The sequence below is a fragment of the Balaenoptera acutorostrata genome, chromosome 4 (assembly GCF_949987535.1).
Source record: "Balaenoptera acutorostrata chromosome 4, mBalAcu1.1, whole genome shotgun sequence".
In the NCBI taxonomy this organism is placed as follows: Eukaryota; Metazoa; Chordata; class Mammalia; order Artiodactyla; family Balaenopteridae; genus Balaenoptera; species Balaenoptera acutorostrata.
In genome coordinates, this window is record NC_080067.1 from 148,956,590 (window position 1) to 148,979,099 (window position 22,510).

Here is a 22,510-nt window from a genome sequence, read left to right on the forward strand (position 1 = left end):
CTAAGACCCGATGCAGCTAAAAATAAAATAAATATTAAAAAAAAAAAAAAAAGCAGAATGCTTGGGAAAAGTTTGGCTTCCTTTAAGACAATGAGGTAAAATGGGCTTTCATGGAGGCAGAAGATGGAAGAGTCTGTATCACAGAACGGAGAACACAGAGGGCTGGGGGCGGGGGGGGGGGGCGGGGGGGAGAAGGGGCAGAAGCTAAGCTGGAGACTCACATGAGATCATTGCAAGGGAGCTTCCACGGAGGGATTGACGCTGGGCAGTAACCAGAGGAAGCAGGAGGCTCCACAGTGTTTCTGAAGATGAATCGGCTATAAACATTTCTATTCAGCTAACCTAGCCGGTACAGTGAAAGTCCATACTCATGGTCTGGGGTATTTTTCAGGCCTGCAGGTGAATTTACAGTTTCTCTTCTGGGTGGGATAACAATACCAAGACCACAGAGATCCTAGAAAGGGGCAGCCAGTCATCAGCACATCAGCAGGCTTGCAAGCAAATTTAACTTTCTTTACAATCGTGGTTTACATCGTTTTAAATGTTCTGTAACACACATTCTAACAGATACAATTAACTGTAATGTGCGTATTTAAACTGACCTTGAAGCTTCACTACTTTCCTGTTATAGGTTACAACCTTGAGAAATAACTACAATTTTTTTGGAGTTGCAGTATTCCTCCTAAGTCTTTATTATTTGTTATTTGGAGGAAAAATAATAAAGACTTAAGAGGAATCCTGTATTGCATCAAAAGACGCGGAGCAGGTATAAATGAAAACTTAAAGATCTGTACTTGACCATCAGATGAAAACAAAACTTAAGCATTTTGAACTTTTTGAGTTGATAAATCATTTGCCTCATACTTTGAATTCTTATAGTACTTGTGCCAACAAGACTTATTTTCCTCAAGATTTTTTTCATCAAATTTCAAGATAACATCTACCTTTTTAATTTTAATCAAATCTAATTGAAGGGGCTTCCCTGGTGGCGCAGGGGTTAAGAATCCGCCTGCCAATACAGGGTACACGGGTTTAAGCCCTGGTCCGGGAAGATCCCACATGCCGCAGAGCAACTAAGCCCGAGAGCCACAACTACTGAGCCCACGCACCTAGAGCCCGTGCTCCACAACAAGAGAAGCCACTGCAATGAGAAGCCTGCGCATTGCAACGAAGAGTAGCCCCTGCTCGTGGCAACTAGAGAAAGCCCACACGCGGCAACGAAGACCCAATGCAGCCAAAAATAAATTAATTAATTAATTAATTTTTTAAAAAGTTAAGAGAATAGATCTTGAAAGTTCTCATCACAAGAAAAAAAAGTTTGCAACTATGTGTGGTAATGAATGTTACCTAGACTTACTGTGGTCATCATTTCACAATATATACAAATATTGAATCATTATGTTGTACACCTGGAACTAATACAATGTTATATGTCAACTATATCTCAATAAAAAATAAAATAAAAATTTTACGGAAAACAGAAGAAAAAAGAAAATGTTACACATATATGTGTATATGTGTGTATATATATATATATACACACATATATATGTATATATAATTCAGCCATAAAAAAGAAGTAAATCCTGCCACTGCACCATTGCAACAACATGGATGAACCTAGAGGGCATGATTCTGTGTGAAATAAGACACACAGAAAAAGATGAATACTGTATAATCTTATTTATATGTGGAATAAAAAACCGAACTCATAGAAACAGAGCAGATTGGCAGCTGGCAGGGGCAGGGGTTGGAGTGGGGAATCGGGAAAATGGGTGAAGGCGGTCAAAGGCTACAAACCTCCAGTTATAAGATGAATAAATACTGGGCATGTAATGTACAACATGGTGACCATAGTTAGGAATATTGGATTGTATACTGGAAATTTGATAGAGTAGATCTTAAAAGTTCTCACCACACACACAAAAATTATACCTATGTGAGGCAAGGGGAGTGTTAACTAACCTTACTGTGGTAATAATTTACAATATATACACTTGACCCTTGACCAACTCAGGGGTGAGGGGCGCCAGCCCCCTGTGCAGTCGAAATGCAGGTACTGCTATCTCTGCCTCAAAGGGCAGGAAGCTGACGCAGTTTGTACCGAATCAGGACTCAAACCCCAGTTCTTCTGATTCCGCATATTGTGATTGCTAATCGAACACAAACTTTTCCCTACACTTAGTTAATGTAAAGACCTGTAAAAGGAAAATACAGGTACTATATTTATTGAAAAAAATACAGGTATAAGTGGACCCATGCAGTTCAAACCCTGTTGTTCAAGGGTCAACTGTACATATGTCAAATCATTACATTATTCACCTTAAACTTACACAATGTTTTGTCAATTATATCTCAATAAAGCTTAAAATTTTTTTCCATTAAAAAAAAATAAAGTCACTCATAATCTCCCATTTGGTGTGGTTTTGACATATGTTATGGGTTGAATTGTGTTTCCCCCAGATATACTGAAGCTATATGGAAGCCCTAACCCCCAGGACCTCAGAATATGACCCTATTTGGAGAGAGGGTCTTTACAGAGGTAATCAAGTTATAATGAGGTCATTAGGGTGGGCCCTAATCCAATATGACCAGTGTCCTTATACTACGGGGAAATTTAGATACACAGACATGCACAGAAGGAAGACTCAGTGAAGACACACAAGGAGTACGCCTTGTGAAGACAGAGGCAGAGACTGGACTGATGCAGCAGAAACCTAGGGACAGCAAGGACTGCTGGCCACCACAGCTAGGAAGAGGCAAGGAAGGATTCTACCCAGGGTCTCAGGGGGTGCGTGGCCCTGCTGACACCTTGATTTAGGACTCCAACCTCCAGGAAAAACAGACAATAAATTTCTGTTGTTTTAAGCCACCCAGTTTGTGGTCCTTTGTTATAGCAGCCATCGCAGGCTACTACGACATATTTTCATCTTGAGGACACTGGTATTATAACAACTAAGTTCTTAGTGGCAGCACTCAGCTTCTCGCTTAGTTGGTAGTGACCTTTGTCCATCAGAGGGTTGGAAAGTCTCCAGTAACAGCCACTTGGTGAGGCGGGAGAAACGTGAAGGCAGATCTTCCAAGCTGGATGCAAGTTTTATCCTGGTTGGTCCATCTAGGATGAGTTAGAGCATGGTTATATATGCAGGATTCATAGACACAGGACCTTGCTGGATAAGCCTGGTCATCATGTCAGTGTACAAGAAGACAGACTTCCTAGTAGTATCATTGGAATCTACATCTTTTCCATGAAACAGTGGGCATCTAAAACGATCATATCAGGACTTCCCTGGAGGTCCAGTGGTTAAGACTCTGTGCTTCCACTGCAGGGGGCACGGGTTGGATCCCTGATTCGGGAACTAAGATCCCACATGATTCATGGCACGGCCAAAAAGTAAAAAAAGAAAAAAGAAAAGAAAACGATCATATAACTTTGAAGCACCAAATGAAACAAAACATTTGTGGGTTTTTTTAACTCATCAAAATGCATTATGAAATATTTCTTACAAATCAAAACCGTGTACATAAGAGAGCAAACGCTCATGTACCCCCAATATACCTTAAGAACTAACCATTACTGGACTTCTAACCTCCAGAACTGTGAGAAAATTGATTTGTTTTAAACCACCAAAAAAAAAAAAAAAGAACTAACCATTACAAATAGAACTGAAGCCCCAAGGCTCCCTTCCATGTAGACCTCACTCCTGTCTCCCAAATCCCCTCCAGAGGTAGCCCCTATCTGATTCTTTCGGGTGGCTTGTCCTTCTTGTTAATAAGTAGGAAACACTTTATGTATTTTGGATACCAATTCCTCACGAGTTAAATGATTTCCCGGTTTGTGGTTTGTCATTTCACTTTTTATAGTATCTTTTGCTAAAGGGAAATTTTAATTTTAGAGCTTGGCATGTCCTGGACCATGGGAGGCATGTGTATGTTTTAACCCCAGACTCAAGAGAGAATAGGCCTTGAGATATTTATCCCCACCTGAGATAGAGACACTTCCTGTGGACTTTCTTTGCAGGTTTTTTGCTAGTGGGTGGCTTTGCCCAGGTTCACCCTGTCACTGAGGGGAGCTCTGCAAGGGCTTCCTCTGGTGCTCTCCAGCCCACTCGCAAGTGTCCTCAGGGCCCAAGTCTTGTCTCCTCTTCTGATGTCAGTTACACCAACGCTTTGGCTTACTGAGATCAGCAAATGCTCCCAGGGCAGTGCTGGCTTCCTGTAGTTTCTGGCTTCTGTTTTTTGGCCCCTGGAGACACACACTTCCTGTGGTCCAGGACACACCAGACTGTGAAAAACATGATCACACTAGACCAAGACAAGCAGCACTAAGAAGAGTATGGCAGGCAAAACCCAAATCCACTCTGGAGGAATACACATTCAACCCAGAACTTGGGAATTCCCACAGAGAAGAGCCCAGAAACACGAGCTTCCAGTACATCACTTCACAGCAATCATGAATAGGAGCCAGCAGAGACCACGGAAAACAGAACTGGCGTGAGAACAGAACTGGTCGTTTGAAATTATGCTTGTAATATTGCACCCAGCGTTGCTACATGTTTTGTAACCTGAGGGTTTTTCATTACGTCTCGTGGCCACATACTGCCAGAACTAGAAGTCATTACATATGTTTTAAAACACAGTTTTAGGTACATCCAGTATAACTTCAACTTTATTTTCTTATTTTTTCTTTATATAAAAGCTTTTAAATTTACTTTTCCTGTTTGCTGAGCAACCTGTTTTTTTAATTCTATTATTAAAAAGAAAATTATCTTACTAACTTAGTAAGGCATACTATGTATGGTCATTCTAAACAATAGTTTAAAACTACACTGTTATTATATACACACTACTATATATAAAATAAACAACAAGGACCTACTGTATAGCACAGGGAACTATACTCAATATTTTGTAATAATCTATATGGGAAAAGACTCTGAAAATATATATATATATAACTGAATCACTTTGCTGTACACCTGAAACTAACACAACATTGTAAATCAACTATACTCCAATAAAAATAAATTTAAAAACTACACTGTTATTGAAAGCTTTGTTTTAAAAAACATCTTAATTTAAGACATAATTAAATCATACTTATTTACATAGGATAATGCCATAATACATTTCCTTTGGGGCTTACAAAGTATGTACATATTAGCCCAGGATGCAGAGCGAGGTCATGCGTATGGAAGGTGTGATAGCTGAGTATGTTTATTTTCCTCTTTGGCCCAAACACCTTTGAGTTCAGGACCCATCACTGGGTCCAAGTGATGCCCAAGTTATCTAGTTATCTTAAAAAGAAGTTTAATTCACCCTTGGTTGGGTAGGTGGTGGATTCCTAATAGTTTAGATAGAATTTTATGTGATTCATTAAGGAATATAGACAAACACAAGTTTTTGAGGTTTTGCCTAAAAACGCTAGGTCAGCACTTGCTAGAACTTCAGGCAGAGGTGACGGTGCCTGCAAAACGACTAGGGCAGAGAATTAACAACTGAGGAACAACCCCCGCTGTCAGCAAAATCTAGCCTACACTTTTCCAGCTGACTGTGAAAGACGATATAATCCCCTCTCCACAAATACTTGTGAAACCACCGGCCCTTTCTCTGGCTTCTGCTTGATTTTTCTATTTCCTATTTGCCTCTTGCACTTGGCCGTTGCTTCTGTTCCTTTTGGCCAAATGTCGTGTAGGCCTGCCTTAACCTCCCCACCTGACTGCAGCAGCTTCCAAGGAGGTCCTGCTCCCCCCAGGCTTAGGTGCTGGTGCCAACTAAAACTTGTCACTTGCCATCTGCCTCTACAAAGATGAGGTCACCCACCACTGCAGTCGCTCACCTTCAACACCCCCTGAAAGGAGTTCAGGGTGGAGATCAGGAATGATGCCCTCTGTGCTCTGGGAGAAACTGGCAGCACAGGTCTTCAGATAGTTAGAGATTTTCAGGAGGAGATTTTATGAGCCAAACATCTAGAAAAGCACTAAAATCACTCACGGTGACATCTGCTCCTCCTGATTAGCATGATCTGAGGGTGGAGTTTTCCGCCCTCTGATCTCAAAAGGTCATTCGTCAGACACCTGGCCCCGGCCCAGTTTTAGGGTTGGTGATCCCAACCAGTCTTAGCCGGCTTGAACTGGACAGGAGCCCACGCCAAGCTCCTGAAAAACCACTAAAGCCTCCGTTACTATAGTGACCCATAGGTCAGAGGTGTTATCTATAGGGGTGACTAAGGAGTCAAAAGTAATTAAGGTGAGCTCTGTCAGTGAAGGCAGGTTAAAAGCAGAGTTTTTGCAAGCTGTTCCTTTAGCTGCTATTCTGTCAGACAAGCTCAAGTATTTCTGTTAGTCACCAGTTTCTGTTAATCCTATGCGGATGCTTTTTTTTTTTTAACGCTATGGGGCACGGCTTCATGGGGTATGTTTTGCCCATTTATCTGGCACTTGAATGAGTCTCCAGCCTTAGCCAAGGTGGAGGGTCTCCCCCGGGTGGAGTTGAGGTGTGGGTACGCTCCTCTTGGTTGGAATGCTTCCCGGCACCGGGCATGGGCAGGAGTGGGGAGTGAAGGCACGATCAATGGGGGAGAAGGAAGCCAATAACTAACTACACCTACTCCATGTCTATGCCTAACTTGGGGGGAGTCTGCACCGCAAGTTATAAACACTCAAGTAAACTAAAGCTTGCACTTCTGATCTGCTTGGCTCCGGGACTAGTGCGGTCACAGGCCAAAAGAGCGTCCACGGTCCCACCTGAGGCTGCCCTGCGGGGTGACCACAGGTGACCACTCCGGTCGGAGGACAGGAAATGGCACCCACAACGACCACTTCGGTGACCCAGCGCCCAGGCCGCCGAGCCGTCCGGGTCCGCAGGCCCCACCCGCCAGTGATCGGTGGCTCTTCCCGGGGGCGTGGCCTCGAGGCGCAGCGCGGGGAACCTGGAGGCCGCCAGGATGCGCGCGCAGGACCGCGGTGGTGGTGCGCGCGCAGCAGCCGGAGCCCCGCCCCGCCCCGCCCCGTCCCTGCCTGTGATTGGCGCCTTCATCCTAGGGGGCGGGCCCTCAGGTGGCAGAGAGCGCGCTGCGGCTGCGTCTGTTAGGTGTGACCTTCTCCCGCCCGGCCTGTCGCCCGGCCCGCGCCCCCGTCATGGCCATGGCGGCCTCGCTTCTGCTGCGGCAAGGACTAGCCGGGGGGCTGAAGGTAAAGGGGGGCCGGGCCGGCGCCCGGGAGCCCACGGAGGGCGGGGCGAGGGCCGCGGCCCTGACGGTCACCTCCAGCCGTCCGGGGGCGCCGCTGACCCCACTTCCCGGGCCGAGGAGAGGACGCCGTGTCGGAGGCCGGGCCTGGGGAGCGGCGAGGGTCCCGGCGACCCCGGCCACTGTTCCCTCTGGTCCTGGATCACCGGGAACCTCCGGTGTGCGGTCCGGGCCTCCGACGCGTGGGGACCGCTGGTGCCCCGCGCCGAGCCCTGGTCCGAACCCTTGAAGACAGTGTCTCTACTGCTTACTTAACCCGCGAGGAAATGAGGGCACTTTCAGGCACCTGGTTGACCCGGTAACTTACGAGGCAGCCATGTGAAGCCAGCTTATGTTACCTCATCTGTGAAAAGAAAGGAAGAAAGAAGGGCTTTCTTTCTCCATATAGGAAAAGCGAAGTCCCCTTCACTGTCTTTAAAATTAAAAGGGGCTCTTATTACAAAAGCAAGAACTATTCGTGGCAAAATAAAGTGCAGATGGTTGGAGGGGAGATCTGTTGTCAGAGAGGCCACTGTTTACCTCTGCATATGTAGTCCCAGTTCATTTTTTTTAGCTTTCATGTACACACATACACACGTGCTGACGTCATAACCATAAGAAGCAAATGTTTCACTCTCATATGTGGGCTGTAGGCACCTCTGTTCTGTGTCCAGCATGGGGAACAGTGCCCAGCGCATAGCAGGCCTTAGTAAGTGTATGCTGAGTGAATTAACGCTCTGTAAAATGTTTTCCACTTATGATATGTGGTAGGCAGTTTTGAAGCAACTATTCTTCATCTACATTATTTTTCATGGCTAGATAGTGCTTCTACCTTATATTCTAAGTACAGGAAAACATTTTATGAAAAGAATCAGTATTTTGTAGGTTGATAGGTAATTGGAGAGTACAAAACTGTACGCTCAGGAGGAAGTCTGGTTGGAGAAATACCCAAATGTTAATAGTGACTGTCCTTGAACTCAGGTGTTTTTTTCTTGCAGCTTTTTTTGTATTTTCCCACATTTCCATAATACACATAGATTAAGAGAATTGTAACAACCGTTAGAAACATGCCATAGGTATGCAAAGCATTTATATGTCATAATAATACATAGTATTCATGTCGTAATAGGTGTTAAAAACGGTACTACTCTAAAATATTCGTATTTGTGCCATTCTTTTGTCAGACTGTGCTCCTAGAAGCAGGAGTGTTTCGAGGACTTGCTTCTACAGTTTCTCTCTCTGCAGAATCAGGAAAGAATGAAAAGGGATTGCCACCGAATCCCAAGAAGCAAAGTTCACCAAAAAGTAAGATTTTAGTGGTTGTCATAAGGGAGACAGAATACAGAGTAAATCAGTCAGCTTCCCAAGCAGGAAAAGTTTACTAGCTACATAATTGGACTCTTCGTTTCTAGCAGTGTCCAGGTTTTAATCAGACATAGGGTCTGTAACAGGCTTTAGACCAAACACATCAGTAACATAACAGTTAACTCTGTTAAGGCTGAACTCAACGATTAGCCCTGAACTGTTCTGTCTGTATTTTCTAACTGCCAAACTCCACGGGTAGCAACGGGACGCAGAGTATGCAGGCTCTGTGGCATTTAGGTGGCCCTAATACCGATCCCGTACTCCCGTGAAGTAGCTGTGAACCCCACCTTTTTTTTCTTCCCTGATGGTGACTTTTCAGTGTCTCTGGGACTTACCCGTAGTCTCCCAGGCTTTGCTTGGTCATAGCCCAGGATTGCAGGCATCCTTTTATGACCGTGGAGAGAGAGTTAGGAGCAGTCACCGTTTTCCATTATGACTCACTTTGGTGACGCATGATTCTAATCTGCTTCCAGCTCTTTCCACAGTCATTTTGACTTTTTCCCCTGAATCCAATGTAGTGTATCCTCATAGGAGGAAAACAGGAAATGCAGCAGTATAAACCTGATTATAACCCAGGTCTATTGCGTTTAGTCTTAACTGATGAAACCCTAGTTAACTCTTAATATATACATATGATATATACAGTCTCTTTATAAATCTTTGACTGTATGGGGTTTAGAATGATAATTTGAGTTTGTCTTATTTTCATCAAAGTATCATTTCCTCAGTTTGAATGCTTGAAAGTGTGTAGACACTTTTGTTTAGTCCCCCTTCATCCGCCCACGGAGACGTGGGCAGCTTATAAAACATCCGCGCGCTGTTGAGAGAGCCAGCCACCCACTGCCTTTCACACGCCATCCATCCACGCTGAGGAGGCGTAACCCCCCTGTGGTGTCTACGCGCCCCTGTCCGACTTCAACAGGAACGTTATTGTTTTCTGTCCTGTACCTGCTGTGTTTTTAAAGCCAGTATTCCGTTTTCATTTTAATCTGTATGTTTTTAAACAGGTATCTTAAACATAAGGACCCTTCTTCTTTTTTCCAAAGATCCCCCTTTTTACAAACGTGCTTCTGTGTATGAGTAGAAATGGAATACTTCATCCTGTGGCGGTTTTGGGTGCAGTTACGGGAAGGGAACACTGAGCTGGGAGTTGGCCTTGGGCTCATGTAGCTTCTGCCTCTGGGTGTCGCAGGCCCTGCCGCCCTCGGAGTTCCTCCGTGCTGAGTGGGATCAGCGCACCAGTCTTGGCCTAGTCGATGTGAGACTGATGAGCAGCGTGTCACGTGTATGTGCTGTCAGGTGGGAGGACAGTTTTTAGAGCTACACCGTCTTTAATGCACATTATGTTTGTATCTCAGAATTTAAAAAATAATTACAATCCCTCCATGAAGAAAAAGAAATGATGCTTCTAAGTCAATATGTGCAGGCCTCAGTATTTCTCCCGAAGTGTCAGTGATCGGTGAGTGTAAGATACAGAAATGCCTTGGCCCGCCAGTGGCGCATTGCCACTGTGGGTGGCTTTGGAAGCTCTAGGGAAAGTTTCCTGCACGCAGACGGGGCCCTGAGCGCTCACCCTTGGGTTTACATCTAGTCCGGGATCTGCATCCGGGGTGAACACGCTCTCCATTGTTCCACCTGGGGCGCCAGCCCATCGTAGCCACGCTTCCTTCCTGAGGGGAGCCGCCAGCACGGCGAGCACAGACATCAGAAGCCGGGTCTCCAAGCGGGTGCCTCCCCTGCACAGCTGCCTGGCTTGCCAGCTTTGATGTTCTGGTGAATTCCATCACTAGGCTGAATTTGCAATAATCAGTAATAAACCATTGACTGGATAACTCCTATGTCGCTTTTTAAAGACTCTGTCAAGAAGCCAAAGTTAATTATCTACTTCAAGTCCCTGTTCCAGTTTGAGAAATGAGGAATCTCCGGAAATAGGGGTTTGGTGTATTTAATTCTAACCAGCATTGCTAGGCACTGTTTTAAGCACTCCGTATCTCCCCTCCACGCCCTGTGAGAAGGTACCATTAGTATCCCTGGGTTATAGATGAGAAAGTGGGGGGGGGGGGGGACTCCTCAGCTGCCCAGGGTCACACAGACGTCGGTACTGGAGCCCGGTCTGAGCCCAGGCAGTAAGGCCCCACGGCCCGTATTTATAAGCAACGTGCTGTCTTGCCTCTGAAAAAAGTCTCAGTTCTCGCATGTTCATTAAAACCAAAACCAAAACCAAAAAAAAAAAACTTTTTTTAGTAGTAAAAAACATGTAAAAAGAGGTTTTAGTTACCATATAGAATTTGAATAACTGTATTCTTTCACATCTTGTTGAAATGCACCTTTGTTTCTGAATGTGCTTTGTTTCTGAAATTAGTTTTGTGACCCACTGACAAGATGTGGCGGTACTGTAAGGCTGCTGATCTGTTTCAAACACCAAAGTCATTTTTACTTTCAGTAGGGGACTACTAAAAAGTTGAAGGTCATGCCCTCCCTTGCTTTTCAATGAGCAGAAAAGAAACTCAGGAAATTCAAATTGAGAGGAGATAGAGAAGCAATAAGAGAACTCCTGTCTCTGCGCTGTCACTAGTGTTTGTAGACCTTTATTTACGTGTGTTGTGATGGTCTCTGAGGGTTCGAAACCGTCCCTGAAAGCCCTCCTCTTGTGCTGGGAGGGGTGTCTCCATGGCTAGTCTTATTTAAGTAGCTTTGTGTTTTTGTATATTTATCTTTCAAGGAAAGTCACACTGAAACTAAAACGTTTTCAGAGTATGCAGGCATCCCGCCTCTAGAAACGCAAGAGGTTTCATGAAAACAAACAGGTAAAGTCATACTTAATATTCAAAGTGAGAGCCATTGTTCCTGTACCCGATGGTTGTGTCTCCAGGTGACATCATCCTGCACTGTTGAATGCAGGTGTGGTGTCCACACTGGCACTTTGGCACAGAGGTCACTGGTGGCGGCTACAGATCATCGTGGCAGGCTTCCTGCTGAGTCACAGAGGACGCTGGGCCTGTGCTGCAGCAGGGCAGAGGCTGGCTCTTAATAGAAAGCAGATATGCTACTGTGGTTTATTCTGTTAGCCTTTCCATGGAATTGTCCCAATAGCTAAGCCTGAATAAAAGATATTTTAAAACATTAATGTTCTTATTAACATTATATGTTAATGTTAATAAGAACATTAATGTTCTTATAACATTAAATAAGACAAGTTTCCTTTTTCAAACAAAATAAACTATATCATTTGAAATTTTCTTTCTGTTTTCAATAGGTGATAAATCAAACTCTAACGTTTTAATAACTTACTTACGTTTTTTAAAATCTCCACAATAAATTTTAGAAGATTGAGGCATAATAATTAGATAGCAGCCTACCTAAAATAAGCCTTATTTTAAGTTAATTTTTTACACTTGGGAAATTCATGCTCAGCATAAAAGTGGATTAATGATACAGGTGAGCAGGCTAGCAGGGTTTGGAGACCAGCCTATGTTACCCATTGCTTATAGGAATTTCTAGGCTATATCAGGTATAGTTTAGAAAGACAGAGAAAGAGAGAGTTCAAGTGCATGTGCATGCCTTTGCCATGTTTTTATGTTTAACATGATCCTGGAGCTCTGTTCTGCTCCTGCAGTCAGAATGCAGATTCTGGGGTGGCACACGGCCACAGAATCAGACAGGGCGTGGAGGAGGGGGTGGTGATGGGGGTGGAGGTGATGTGGTGATGGTTTTTTTAAACGGTAACCCACTGCTCTAGCTGTTCAGTCGTATCCCCTTACACTGCCCATTAACCTCTCTCTGGCCCATTTCTGATTATTTATGGTTATTCCTCAGTTTTCTTTGACCATTTTCTATCATTCTGTTTTATATATAGAGAGAGAGAGAGAGAGAGTTCCTGAGCTCAGAAAACAATTAGAAACTTTTTTGGATACCAGTAAGATGGTAAGGTTAGAAATACATTTTTTTCCACTTTAAAGAAGTAGTATACTTTTTAGTATAAAATAGACTCCTAGACTTGAAAGTAAGGAGTGCATTTAGAGTTTGCTCATCTGAAATATATTTTTTAAAGTTTTGCTTTAGATTTGAAAAGTAATTTTAATTTATAAAAACTTGTCCTGTATTCTTCTTCTAATCTGTATGGTTAAAAAAGATTTAGCACCTGAGAAAATTGAATGAAATGAGCTCTCATGAATGTACTGTGGTGGGCTTTCATTTTTTTTTGTAACTGACTCTACAAAGTCTAAGACTTTTATATCAGCACCTTTTTGTAACAGCTTAAAACTCATTGTTTCCAATGATATATATGATACTAAATTATTTTAGACTTTTCTGGTCTTGTAATACTTTTCCTTGGCAGAAGAAATCCCCAAATGATACGATTTTGCAGGACTTTTCTTCCTCTCGGGGCACCTTCATTTGAATCACATTATCCCCTCCGTCTGATCTCCCACTCTTCAACTCATGCATATGCTCACCCCAGACCCAAACCAGGCTACTGTCTCTACTTCTGCTTTGCTGTTTTGTTCAGAAAGTTCAAGTTCATACAATACGGGTAATTTTTTAAAATATTTGAGGTGCACCCGTTTTTTTAGGGATTTAAGAAACGATACATTTCTAAAACTTCATCATCTGAAAATATCTTTATATTACAGTTTATCTTAAATTTAGATGAAATAGTAGCTTAAAAAATAATTACCATCCAGAAGCTCTCACTGTGAAAAATGGAGACAAGATTTTTACTTCTACTGGTAAAAATCCCATCTTAAAAAGTTTCAGCTACCAAGAAGAACATCTGCCTTTTTTTGCTGTTCTCTGTCTTGTGTGGCTTGCCTTTCACTTAAGAGTGGGTTTCGACGGAACAGTTCCTAAGATGATTATGTTGAAGATATTATCGATAACAAGGTGATACGTAATGAAATGTCTGTGGCCTTGGTGAATTTTCACTGTTTTACTAAATATTAAAAATAATCTTCCTCTTTATGCCATTTCCTAGATGTAGTGGAACCAAAGGAGAGGGGCCGCCAGCTAGCCGCCCCAGCAGCAGATGAATTGTCTAAAAACGTACCTTCACCCACTTCTTCCCCACCAGTTGTGAACCAAGGCAGGGTGCTAGCTGGCCCTAACCCCGATGCCAGCATGCCGCTCACAGACCGAGGGGTTCTGAAGTTTTTGCCAAGAAAGACTTTGGTAGAGTTTCCTCAGAAAGTTGCACCTCCATTCGGAAAACAGGGTTCTGATTCAGAAGCAACCCAGCAGAGCAGGAAAGGGACAGATGATTCATCTTCGTCTTCATCTTCGTCCAGCTCCTCTGATTCAGAGTCTGACGAGGAGGGTGACAGCTCAGAAGCGGGTCCTCAGGCGAAGAGCAAACGCAGAGGAGGGTTTCCCGTAGCAGAGGCCTCCCGCTCCTCTGCAGACGGGGCCCCCCAAACTGAAATATCTGCACAAGAGAAGAGTGTGTCACAGCAGCTGCATCCGGACCTCGTCTCTGCACAGAGGCCCCACCAGGCAAAGAAGAAAGGGGCCTCCAGTCAACCATCAGAGGACAGAAAAGACCCCAAACCAAAGACCACAGCACCCAAGTCACACGCAGCTGAAAAGTTTATGGAGCAAAATGTAAAGGAAAAACAATGGCAGCAAGTATCTACATCAAATGAAATAGGTAAAGAAAGCCAGAAGCCACTCAAAGTTAAAAAAACCTTATCTGACCGTACGAAATCAGGATTATCCACGCAACCGAATGGCAGCCCAGCGCCCACTCAGTCTGCAGAAACCAGAGCAGGAAGACGGCTGCCAGCGACTCCTGAGACCGAAGAAAGGCTTTTGGGAAAACAAGTACCAGAACCTGATGCGGAGGTGGCTCCTTCCCTGTTCAAAAAAGAAAATCTGGGAAAGCAAGTAGCAGAAGGAATCTTGAAGGCTAAGGAAGAGATTTTGGAAGATCAGTTACCAGTGAAGAATGTGAAGCCAGTCGCTCTTCACAATAAAGACGTTTCTGATGAAAAGACAGCAGTACTAAAGCTTGAGGAGAAGGGCGGAATCATCGAAGACTCAGCGACTCAGATGGAAGGCCAGGACGGCACACAGGGTATACCTTGACTTGTGGCCGAGAGCTCTTGTCCTGTGGTGGTGGGTGAGACTCTGAAGAGCCGTGTGATCTGAGGAAGCATTGCGCTTGATCAGATTCTGTGGTAGGAACATGGCCTGTAGCACTGTCTCAGATAAGCTGAGGGATATATGTTAATTATGGATAAACGTTCCTGAAACATTTAAAATTTATATCACAGTGGAAGAGTATGCCCTCGGCACTCTTGGACTGTCCCTTAGCCAGTATCACTTGTGAAAATAGGCAATTTAACATCATCACCCTTAACTTCTGAGGGTGTTTAAGTGTTCATTTCTTGAACCTGCAGAGCATGTCACCGAGTGGAGGGGGGCTGTCCTATTAAACTCCCACAGGTGAGGAGCGATAGTTACACTTGCAGTGATGGTCTTCAGGTGAGCCAGACAGGCTGTTGCTTTCAGCATCTTTATGCCTAAGGGAAAATCGCATTTTAGGGAGTAAAGCCGTGACATGAAGGCAACCATGAAATGCACGAGTCTAATTTACACTAGACGTTTCCTGCTCCTAAAAAGCACAACGGGCTGCTTTGTTTTTCTATATTGAATTTTTATGAAGTGCTTTTTTGCTACCCTAAATTTTTAAAGGGAAACTTTATTCCTGTTATTTTACCATTTTCTTGCGCTTTGAACTTCATAAAATGCAGTGTGCTTTAGGTGGATCATGGCAAAACGGTAAAGCAGGTGGCCTGTTTTAGGATCTGTGGCTCTTGAAAACGCATCACTGACAAACCCCGCTCCTTCCTGTTTGCTCTCTTCTTTTTAAAGCCCCCCCCTTGCCTAATTTACATTCCCTGTAATTATACTTACTGGTTGCACTATGTTGACAGGATTTATGTGTCTTCTTCCCTCTCCATCTTCTCCCTCTTTCATAAATATGCGAAGTGCCAGCGCCTGCCAGACTTCTCCAGACATCAAGAACCACTTTCCTGATGCTGCTTTTGTAGTCATTCTGCTGTAAATTTGTAAAACCTTCAGGATGATAACAGAGAGAATTGGGTGTTTTCAGACTGCAATCTTTTTGAAAACAATTTGACTCTACTCTTTCATGGTTGTGTTATTTTTCCAGTATTCTCTTTGCCCTTCAGAGGCTAAAGACACTGCCCAGGAGTGCAGCTCACTTGCAGGGGGCAGCGTCTACAGGGGGGCCGACTTCGTAGCTCTCCCAGCCCAGCTGCCTGGCTCCTTGCCCTCCAGGGGGATTGGTGTTGGACAAGAGTTCCCCAAACCCTCGTTCCCTCCAGTCAGCACCTTCCCCACTTGGGCTGTAAGAGTGCATCTGCTTGGGATGTCCCTGCACCACATCGAAGATACTCTGCTTGTTGCGATTGGAGAGATGTCACTTCTTTAAATAAGACATCATTTATTTTAATACAACCAAAAAAATGAAAACCAGAACTTTTGGTATGAATCCAAATAGTGGAAAACTAGTTATTTTTTGTGCCGCATGAGTAGAAGTGGCGCGAGTCCCAATGGCAGTGGTTTAGGGTCAGTAAGAGCTTAACCAGCCTGAGCCGCCATCCCACACCAGCTTTGCTGTGCCTGCGTGTCGCGTGTCGCGTTGCCGGAGAGCCGGGTGTCTTCTGCTTCATCCACGCTCTTAGTTTTAAGATCACCAATTGTGTAGGTGTGTGGATTTTAATTCTTTTTTCCACTTAGAGAAATAAGGCTAAGTATTTCTTAGTCTGTGAATCTGAAGTATACCAACAACTTCTTCAAAAAAAGTTAAACGAGAAACTACACATCTCATTTCCAGTTCCCCTTAACTGTGTCATTATTATTAAAACCGCTGGGCTTTATCTGATTTTCTTGCGTTTAGAGACTTAAAAGGCTCACTTAGTTTCTGCTTTTAAACTTCTCTTCTGTGAATGGTTTATTTCTATTAGAGACAGATTTTTAATAGATCTGCTTTTTTTCTGCACCTTTAAATGACCTGAAAGTCCCTCCATAACTGTTCTTGGCATTTTCAAGTCTAGAGGTATACAAAGTTAAGATGTTAAGACACGTGGTAAAAACTATTCCATTTCTTAACATTATTGAGTCTATATGTTTTAGTATAAATTTTCAGCTCATTTCTTTATTTTGCTTTTGAAGACACTGTTGCTTTATGGGCTTTTCTAAGTAGACAGTGCATTCAGGAAGGGTTCATGTAGAATGCTTGGTATGCGAGTGTGTGTGAGTGTGTGTGTGTGTGTGTGTGGAGAGAGTGTGCGCTGACTCATTCAGAAGCTCCCTCCCTGTCGCAGGTCCTCACGGGCGCTGTGTTTCCCCCGCAGAGTCCCCGCCGGCCGCCACCCTCGCTGAGCCATTTGACAACACCACGTATAAGAATCTCCAGCATCACGACTACAGCACATACACCTTCTTGGACCTAAACCTGGAGCTCACGAAGTTCAGGATGCCTCAGCCGTCTTCAGGACGAGAGTCACCTCGCCACTGAGAACTCAGTTTAAAGATTAACCTTTCGGTGTCTTTCTGCATTCTTGCGTGCGAAAATAAAATCCGCTCAGTGGTCATGAGGCCTGGTGTGTAGGATTGCTTTCCCTTCCACACCTTTCATAGTGAGTTGTGAATTGGCAGCGGTCCTGCTGATGATGTATTCACCATGTGTTTAGACGCATCTATGTGCAGGGAATTTTTCTTTTTTTTTAATTAAAAAAAATTTTTTTAATTTATTTATTTTTGGCTGTGTTGGGTCTTCGTTGCTGCAAGCAGTCTTTCTCTAGTTGCGGCGAGCGGGGGCTACTCTTTGTTGTGGCGCGCTGGCTTCTCATTGTCGTGGCTTCTCTTGTGGCGGAGCACGGGCTCTAGGCGCACGGGCTTCAGTAGTTGTGGCACATGGGCTCAGTAGTTGTGGCTCGTGGGCTCTAGAGCTCAGGCTCAGTAGTTGTGGCGCGTGGGCTTAGTTACTCCACGGCATGTGGGATCTTCCTGGACCAGGGTTTGAACCTATGTCCCCTGCGTTGGCAGGCAGATTCTTAACCACTGTGCCACCAGGGAAGTCCAGGAATTTTTCCTTAATTATAAAGTATGGCTCACTGGACAAATCCACATAATTAGAGAATTGTAGGTGGTTTCCCTCAGTGTGATTCTGCTGTGCTGGGCCCTTGGTCAGTTTAGCGTTTTCTGGTTCACCAGCAAGGTGTTGATAAGGGCAGCAGGACCTTCTGATTTGGTAGACCTAGTTCTTGATGAATTGGAAATAGGAGTTTTACACATTTTAACTAGCTGCTGCATTGCAAAGAAATGATTAAATTATGGCATTTTATTATGAAAAGGATCGGAATTCTTTTGCTCACTTGAATCAGGCATGGGATGTAAACTCGGGGAAGTTTCGAGCGGTGGCATTACAGACAGGAGAAGGTTGTATAGGGTCCAACAGCAGCTGGGTTCCCAGGTGGCCCAGCAGACTGAGCTTGTTTAGCCACGGAGGGTTTCTGGGTTGGCCAAAGAACTCCGTCACTCGCGGGAACCTTACCCAGGCTTGGGGCCGTGCGCCGTGCGAGCAGGGTCCCGTGTGTCACTCGGTGCCTGCACCAGGCCCCTGTGAGGCGGGAGTAAACAGTCCGCTCTGAGAAGTAACAAATCCAGATGACGTGTTGCTGGGATGAGAGACTGCACCCATCTGTCAGGGCCTCGCGTCCCCCACCCCCGAAGCAGAATGTCCATCTGCACACCGGGGACGTTTCCTGGTTTGCCTGTTCTCACACTTCCCTGATGTTTATGTGCCCAAACTCGTGGGCCTTATTTCATTTCAATTCTGGTTCTTGGCCTCTAGTCAATTTATAGCAAACAGTACGGTGTATTATAACTTCTGACTCACATTTCTGTAATCCTGCGTTTCTTAAAATGAGTCCAAGTAAGGATACCAGGACTGAAAACATGGTGTTGAGAAGTAATATTGTGATCGTATGTCTCAGATTTTGTTATCACCCCAGAGGCTTAGCAACTCTGCAAGATTCTTCTAATCACATTTTTTATTATAATAGCACTAAAACCCCATTACCAAAAGAAAGAAAATGGAAAATACTAAGATTACCTAAAATCCCCTCTGCTAACCCAACCATTATTAACACTGAACAGGTTTTCCTGGTGGTGGTGGTTTCGTTTAGATACGACCATATAATGTATGTATGGTTTTCCATCCTTCTGGGGGTTTTTTCATTTGATAGCTTGCTTCTCACACTGGCCCCCAGAAGCCCTGTGCTCTGTGGTGGCGTGGGCGGGGCCATGGACTCTGCTGCCACGGAGTGTGTCTCCCTGGGCTGTTAACACCACGGAGAGTTGTTCTTTTTACATAAAAACCAGTCCAAATATATTTTAAGTTGCATGAAGTTTTCCCTTGGAACCAGTGCTGTTGGGCTCATCTCTCAGTCTCTCTGGGAGTTTGGTGTCCTCTGCCCCGCCGCCTGAAAAGGCTTCACGCAGCCACGATAAACAGCACCGGGCATGGCTCTGCATTTAGACCCCCAGATCCTCCATCTGGGGGCAACACCATGGTTACCCGCCAAGTGCAGCTTTTTGGATTTGTGTAATTTCCCATGTTCTCCTTTAAAGAGTGCTACCAGAAACATCTTGGTGAATGTAACTCATTTTGTATTTTGTATTGTTTCTTGAAGATGAATTTCCAGAAACCGAGCTGATGAATCATAAGTGATCCACGAACACACGTATTGCTCTCATTTCTGTGAGATTTTTAAACCGGCTTAATAATGTTTTTGAGTTCAATAAGGTAATGATTCTGCCTCCTTTTATATTTTTCCCATCACGTCACCTGAACTCTGACATCTTCCTAGATGCTGGTTCTCTTACACCTGTTACAACACGTACCCTGGGACTGCAGGAGGCTGTAGAGAGACCCTCAGTCCAGGCCCTGCTTGTGTGGACCCTGGTTCTCATGCTTACCGGCAGCTGCTTAACCTGAAACTCAGCAGGTTATCGTGTGGCTTTTCTGGTGCTGCTTCCAAGCCCGAGGTTTGTGTTTTGATAGTTTCTATATTCTCCTACTTGTCTCCCAACCCAAGACAGCGCTCGGCGGCTCCCTCGCTCACCCCCAGCGCTGTGTGACCGTGGCCCCGTACCTTGCGTGTAGGATGCAGGCAAAGGTTTGTAAGATGAGTTCGCCGACACCACGATGTGCTACACCCTGCAGGGAGGCTGCATGAGATAGAAACGATGCACACCAATTCAGCCTGTTAAAGCAGGGGTGGCACGCTTTTCCAGAAATGGGCCGGATAGTAAATATTTTTGGCTTTGACACATACAGTCAGTGCGGCTCAGTCATTCTTTTTCTTCAACCCTTTAAAGATGTTGAAAACCATTCTTGCTGTGGGCCTTACAGAAAGAGGCAGCGAGCAGGGTTTGTCTGAGGGCCGCAGTTTTAAGTATTAACACCCCAGTATTACGCGGCGGCCACAGATCGTTTGATTCAATGAAAGGCCAGCCAAGTGGTGTGCTCAGCACCCCAGTTCCACTGCCTTCTCCCCTGCCCTCCTCTGGCCTTTATTCTAGAAGGGATCTGACACGAAGCCTAAGATGTAAAATATTAACCACCAAAGCGATGCTCCTTTCGGAGTAGTTTTCTCTCTCGCGGGCCTGTAATCAACATCAGTCTAGATGCCTACTCCGCGCTGGGCTCGGCTCTGGGCCTTGGGTTCACAGGTGGTAAAGGCCGCTGGCTCCGCCGAGGTCACAGCCTGAGAAGGAAAGGAGGCGTGTGAGGCACGTTGCAGGCCACGTGCCGAGTCTCAGCCACGAGTCAGCTGTCTGGAGAAGAGGTGAGGGTGGGCGTTCATCAGAGAAGGCTCTATGGGGCGTGATGTCGCACCTGCACGCTGGAAGGGGGCCAGGGACCCACCGGGGCAGGTGTAGCTGGTGGAGGGAGCCCTGAAGGTCAGTCTCCTAGGCGCGGGGGCTGGGGGGTGTGATGCACGGGCCTGGATGTTGGAAGATAGTTGTTTTCGGGAAGCTGTAAGTCCTTTGGCATTGCTAATGTGGTAAGTACTGGCGCTGAACCACGCAGCCAGGGCTCCGCCTGCCACGGCAAAATGCAGCAGGTTCAGTGGCTAAACCACACCCATTTACTGTCTCACAGTTCTGGAGGCTGGACGTCTAAGATCAAGGTGCCGGCTGATTCAACGTCTGGTGAGAGCCCTCCTCCTGGCTTGCACGTGTCTGCCTTCTCCCTGTGTCCTCACATGGCAGAGTCAGAGAGCAAGATTTCTGGTGTCTCTTTTTATAAGGGCACTATTCCCATCTTGGGCCCCCTACCTTCCTGGCCTCTCTAGCCCTAATTCCTCCCATCACATCTGGGGTTAGGGCTTCAACAAATGAATTTGAGGGGGACACAAACATTCAGTCCACAACAGGCTCTGTCCTGTAGGAGAAGAATTTCACCGTCTGGTTTTATTTATTTTTTTAACTGGTAATTTGTTTGAAATATTCTGACAAAAAGTATGGGAAGAGGGCTTCCCTGGTGGCGCAGTGGTTAAGAATCCGCCTGCCAATGCAGGGGACATGGGTTCGAGCCCTGGTCCAGGAAGATCCCACATGCCGTGGAGCAACTAAGCCCATGTGCCACAACTACTGAGCCTGCATGCCGCAGCTACTGAAGCCCGTACACCTAGAGCCTGTGCTCCGCAACAAGAGAAGCCACTGCAATGAGAAGCCCACGCACCTCAACGAAGAGTAGCCCCCGCTCGCCGCAACTAGAGAAAGCCCACATGCAGCGACGAAGACCCAACACAGCCAAAAAAAAATAAAATAAATAAATTTATTAAAAAAATAAAATAAAATAACTTAAAAAAAAAAGTATGGGAAGGGCTGAGCTGCAGAGATGATAAAAGAATGGGAAAATGATAATTGCTGAGCCTGGGTGATGGGCACATGGTAGTTGACGATTCTGTTCTCTGCAACTTATTAAGTCCTTGGGAACTTTCATAATAAAAAGACTTTTACAGGGCTTCCCTGGTGGCGCAGTGGTTAAGAATCCGCCTGCCAAGGTAGGGGACATGGGTTTGAGCCCTGGTCCGCGAAGATCCCACATGCCGCGGAGCAACTAAGCCCGTGCGTCACAACTACTGAGCCTACGTGCCACAACTACTGAAGCCCGTGCGCCTAGAGCCCATGCTCCACAACAAGAGAAGCCACCGCAATGAGAAGCCCGCGCACCACAACAAAGAGTAGCCCCTGCTCACCGCAACTAGAGAAAAGCACGCATGCAGCAACGAAGACCCAACATAGCCACAGATAAATAGATTTATTAAAAAATAAATAAATACATTTCCTTTTCTCTTTCTTTTCCATGTGTTTGGACATCTAGCCTTCGGTGATAGCATTTCTGTCTGTCCCCACATCTACCATCTTCTAACTCCTTTCTCCAGAGAGTATATCACCCCGCGCCCTTGGTGGGAAAAAAACTAGGCAGTGAAATCCAGCTGCTCGGACATGAATGAGCTCGTTTCCGACCCAGGGATTGGAGAGCACGGAGCGGGCCGGGCTGACCACACAGCCCCTCTGCACGGAGCTAGGACAGGGCACGGGGTCAGGGTGGCAAGACCACGAAACTGTCACGAACCCCAACTAAGGAAGAATCAAACAAGCCAAGGGGTCTGGAGGAGGCAGGGGGGTCGGGGGGAAGGCTGAGGGGGTGACTTAGCCGGACCTTCAGAGCAAGGTAGCCAGGGCCTCGAGCAGAAACTTGGAGAACAGCCACGGGGCTCTGCAGGGCTCACACGGGCTGTTTCTCGATTCAGTGGGATTTTTAGGAATGAGTGTCTTGAAAAAAAAACGTGTTTCTGACGTTTAGGAATTCCT

At 45.3% G+C, this 22,510-nt stretch overlaps 1 protein-coding gene and 1 long non-coding RNA gene across 5 annotated transcripts; one reads left to right on the top strand and one right to left on the bottom strand.

The window, feature by feature from the left end:
- Positions 1-1,668: 1,668 nt before the first annotated feature.
- On the bottom strand, positions 1,669-6,852 carry LOC130708114 (uncharacterized). 2 transcript variants are annotated; one of them, XR_009008177.1, is made up of 2 exons: positions 5,840-6,852; positions 1,669-3,115 (listed from the first exon to the last, which is right to left on the bottom strand). It is a non-coding gene; the product is annotated as an uncharacterized LOC130708114 (long non-coding RNA). The 2 variants fall into 2 exon arrangements; XR_009008176.1 differs by having other exon boundaries at positions 1,669-3,359.
- A 200-nt stretch (positions 6,853-7,052) lies between these two features.
- Positions 7,053-17,214, top strand: NDUFV3 (NADH:ubiquinone oxidoreductase subunit V3). Of its 3 annotated transcripts, none has more exons than XR_009008175.1 (4): positions 7,053-7,193; positions 8,413-8,533; positions 13,569-14,766; positions 16,972-17,100. XR_009008175.1 is itself a non-coding variant. In XM_007172684.2 (4 exons), the coding sequence occupies exons 1-4, from the start codon at positions 7,140-7,142 to the stop codon at positions 17,133-17,135; spliced, it is 1,434 nt and encodes a 477-aa protein (XP_007172746.2). In that variant the 5' UTR covers positions 7,053-7,139; the 3' UTR covers positions 17,136-17,214. The 3 variants fall into 3 exon arrangements, 2 of the variants coding, with proteins under 2 accessions (XP_007172746.2, XP_007172747.1); XM_007172684.2 differs by having other exon boundaries at positions 13,569-14,663; positions 16,972-17,214; XM_007172685.2 differs by lacking the exon at positions 13,569-14,766 and having other exon boundaries at positions 16,972-17,214.
- The last annotated feature ends 5,296 nt before the right edge of the window (positions 17,215-22,510 follow it).

Bases quoted from the DNA above. Each gene is read 5' to 3' on its own strand.
- NDUFV3 (XM_007172684.2), top strand. From the start codon at position 7,140: ATGGCCATGGCGGCCTCGCTTCTGCTGCGGCAAGGACTAGCCGGGGGG. The intron at 7,194-8,412 runs GTAAAGGGGGGC...TTCTTTTGTCAG, and splicing joins GACTAGCCGGGGGGCTGAAG to ACTGTGCTCCTAGAAGCAGG. The intron at 8,534-13,568 runs GTAAGATTTTAG...GCCATTTCCTAG, and splicing joins GAAGCAAAGTTCACCAAAAA to ATGTAGTGGAACCAAAGGAG.